The 4,017-nt window shown below is 43.2% G+C and overlaps 1 protein-coding gene across 1 annotated transcript; it reads left to right on the top strand.

The window, feature by feature from the left end:
- Window positions 1-332: 332 nt before the first annotated feature.
- LOC127295862 (elongation factor 1-alpha) lies at window positions 333-3,530 on the top strand. Its single transcript, XM_051325862.2, has 3 exons — window positions 333-436; window positions 1,153-1,635; window positions 2,408-3,530. Exons 2-3 carry the CDS (start codon window positions 1,174-1,176, stop codon window positions 3,287-3,289), a joined length of 1,344 nt encoding a protein of 447 aa, XP_051181822.1. The 5' UTR covers window positions 333-436; window positions 1,153-1,173; the 3' UTR covers window positions 3,290-3,530.
- Window positions 3,531-4,017: the final 487 nt, after the last annotated feature.

Here is a 4,017-nt window from a genome sequence, read left to right as displayed (position 1 = left end):
TTGTAGAAAAGTGCAATTGCACTTTTTTGACAGAAAAATGCACTCAACTTCATTTTTGTGGGTGACTGAGACTTAAGGAATAGACATAGCAAAATCGATATTTTAAACAGGAACTAATCCACTTCCAGGCAGGACAAAAGGCGGTAACAGGGATTGCCGATTGCGGAACTTGCGGGTCGCGAAATGTCCAAACCGACATCCTTTCTCTACGAAACATGAAACATATAATAGTCGTACGCTCAAAATCCTACGGACCAGATTTGCCTCAGCGACAGCCACCACCCTTAGATCAGACGGCCAGGAATTAACCCTAGCGCCCGTCGTCGCCGATATAAAGAGGGGAGCCATTCAGATCGTCCTAGCCCCACCCACAGTTCTTTCCCTCACAGACGCCTTCCGCCGCCGCCTCATCTCGGTTCCGACTCCATCCTTCGAGGTCAGTGTTCCGAATTCTGATCCAGCTACCTCTCTTTAGACGCGGTGTTCATGCTTGGATAGAAGCTTTAGATCATGTCTCTGTCTAGAAGCCCTTATCTGCCAGTGGATCGAGTTTTAGTTGCTTTTGCGCTCGGTTGCAACGCTTTTTCGTCTCATCGTCTGTGTACTCTGGCTGACTTTCCACTCACACGATCGCCTTGATCTGTAGATTTTCTAGGGTATGATTTAATATTTTGTTAGAGCCGCTGCAACCGTGGAATATTACCTAATAATCTCCGTGCTTGATCTGTAGATTTTCTAGGTGTAATTTGATATTTTGTTTAGAGCAGCTGCAATCGTGAAATATTACCCAATAATCTCCGTGCTTGGTTTATTTTACCGGTATATAGATGTGTAGCTTAATTTCGTGCGTCCTGGAATTGACATCCTTAATTTGTACTGTTATCATGTGGTGATCTAATCTAGAATTATTTTTCCTGCTATCTCTAGTCGCGGTGATATAAATCTTGAGGTGTAGTCCTAGTGCTCTAGTATTTTTTGTTTCCTTCTTTCTGTAGTGCCTAAATCTAGCTAGTCCATATTTCTGATAGGCTCGGGTGCTGAAGTATCTGATTAGACCTTCGTTTGGAGTATGATAATTTATCCATCAGCTTTGTTCACGTAATGATTATCTCCGTGTGTCATTTTTAATCCTTGTTTTTTTGTGTGTTGCAGTTCGTTGGCTGACACTCAGCCATGGGTAAGGAGAAGGTTCACATCAACATTGTGGTCATTGGCCATGTCGACTCTGGAAAGTCGACCACCACTGGCCACCTGATTTACAAGCTTGGAGGAATTGACAAGCGTGTCATCGAGAGGTTTGAGAAGGAAGCTGCTGAGATGAACAAGAGGTCTTTCAAGTATGCGTGGGTGCTTGACAAGCTCAAGGCCGAGCGTGAGAGAGGTATCACAATCGATATCGCTCTCTGGAAGTTCGAGACAACCAAGTACTACTGTACGGTCATCGATGCCCCTGGTCACCGTGACTTCATCAAGAACATGATCACTGGTACCTCCCAGGCTGACTGCGCTGTTCTCATCATTGACTCCACCACTGGTGGTTTTGAGGCTGGTATCTCCAAGGATGGACAGACCCGTGAGCACGCTCTCCTTGCTTTCACCCTTGGTGTGAAGCAGATGATCTGCTGCTGCAACAAGGTATTACTTCTCAAAACTTTTGTGGAACAACGTAATACTAGTCTAATACTATTGATTTAAGCTTGCTGCATGATGTGAATGCTTATTTAACATTTACTTTTTCTGTTGCTTGATTTCAAACTAGTGCACACATGGATCTTAAATGTGATGATCTAGTTGTTTACTGAAATTTCTGCTTGTGGTTATACCACCTGCTGTCAGTAGTCATGTACGATTGTATATTAGCATATGCTGTATACCACCATCGTTGCAGTTTTTTGTGCAGCTAGTTTGATTCTGCTCTTGTATATTAGCATATGCTGGATAACACCATCGTAGCAGTTTTTTGTGCAGCTAGTTTGATTCTGCTCTTGTAGCTTGTTTGAACTCCATTTGTTCATGGAATGACATGTTACTGCAAATAGTGGAACTAATCCTTGGTTTGATTTACTTTTGCTGCCTGATTTGAATGCCTGATTTTAATTAACATTTAACTTTCTGCATCCAGTGCTTTATTTTGAAATTAGTTCACATGTTATAAAAGTAATGGTGTAATGCTATCCGTAATCATGTAAGATTATGTATTACTATATCCCTGATAGTGATTATTTCTGTCCGTTTTATTGTACTACCATCCATGCTGTTTTAAATTGGAACTTTCTGTTGCTTTTATGTTATCATCAAATGTCTGCTACTGCAATTTCATTACATATTTTTCCATGTCTTTTCTTATCGATTGGTACGAGCTGGAAGTTTTATTTAACAAATGCCATTGTCCTGCTGCTCTTTGTAGATGGATGCCACCACTCCCAAGTACTCCAAAAGCCGTTATGAAGAAATTGTGAAGGAAGTCTCATCTTACCTGAAGAAGGTCGGCTACAACCCTGAGAAGGTCCCATTTGTCCCCATCTCTGGTTTTGAGGGTGACAACATGATTGAGAGGTCCACCAACCTTGACTGGTACAAGGGCCCGACCTTGCTTGAGGCTCTTGACCAGATCAACGAGCCCAAGAGGCCCTCAGACAAGCCCCTGCGTCTTCCCCTTCAGGATGTTTACAAGATTGGTGGCATTGGAACTGTGCCCGTTGGCCGTGTTGAGACTGGTACCATCAAGCCTGGCATGGTGGTCACCTTTGGTCCCACCGGTCTGACCACTGAGGTTAAGTCTGTTGAGATGCACCATGAGTCTCTCCTGGAGGCGCTCCCTGGTGACAATGTTGGCTTCAACGTCAAGAATGTTGCTGTGAAGGATCTCAAGCGTGGGTTTGTGGCATCCAACTCCAAGGATGACCCTGCCAAGGAGGCAGCCAGCTTCACCTCCCAGGTCATCATCATGAACCACCCTGGTCAGATTGGCAATGGCTACGCCCCAGTGCTGGACTGCCACACCTCGCACATTGCTGTCAAGTTCGCTGAGCTGATCACCAAGATTGACAGACGATCTGGTAAGGAAATTGAGAAGGAGCCCAAGTTCCTGAAGAACGGTGATGCTGGTATTGTGAAGATGATTCCCACCAAGCCCATGGTTGTTGAGACATTTGCCACTTACCCTCCTCTTGGTCGCTTTGCTGTGCGTGACATGAGACAAACAGTTGCTGTTGGTGTCATCAAGGGTGTGGAGAAGAAGGACCCAACTGGTGCCAAGGTGACCAAGGCTGCTGCCAAGAAGAAGTGAGGTGTTTACCGATCCATGTCTGGTTTTGCGATACCTACTAGTTTAGTGTCTGAGTTTTGTTAAGAGGACATCGTCATCTTGCAGTGTCTGCAGTTTTCTTACTGTTTGCACTGTATGATATTTGCCTGTGATGTGTCGTTTTAAGTACTTTCTTTATTTCGGCTTTAGGCAAAACCTGATGCTTCTGAGACTTCTGTTATGGCAAATATATGCAAGTTAGGTAGTGAGTTATCTTTGGCCATGCTGTTTCTCGTGATCTACATGAAATCCTTTGCTTGATCTGTCTTAATTTACTACCATTTTGCCTGCTGCGTTTGTAATTGTCATTTCGTGTTGAGAACTATTAATTGCTTTGTCATTACACCGATTCAATCACAGGCTGCACAACATATAGACTTAATTAATTCTAACACAATTTTATTGAGGTGGGAGATGCTGCTTTCTATACATTGATCTAGCAGTTATCTTTATGTACAATAACATAAACTTCCTATGTCTAGAAATGAACAATTTAATTATGAATGGCCACTCGCCCACTCCCACACACTGAAGAAAAATGAATTTTAACCATACTTTAGGCTGGCCATAATAGGTTAGTAATGTTCTTATTTGCTGAAATTTTCAGATGAAAATGTGATTTAGGTTATGTGCTGTCTGCCATCTATATATATGTATCTTCAAGTAGACCGAAGGGGCCGCAAGCGTCTTGGAATTGTTGTCTACCATAA

This window comes from Lolium perenne, chromosome 4, assembly GCF_019359855.2.
Source record: "Lolium perenne isolate Kyuss_39 chromosome 4, Kyuss_2.0, whole genome shotgun sequence".
NCBI lineage: Eukaryota > Viridiplantae > Streptophyta > Magnoliopsida > Poales > Poaceae > Lolium > Lolium perenne.
Note: the sequence above shows the minus strand (reverse complement) of the source record. Positions and strands in the feature narration are given on the sequence as shown.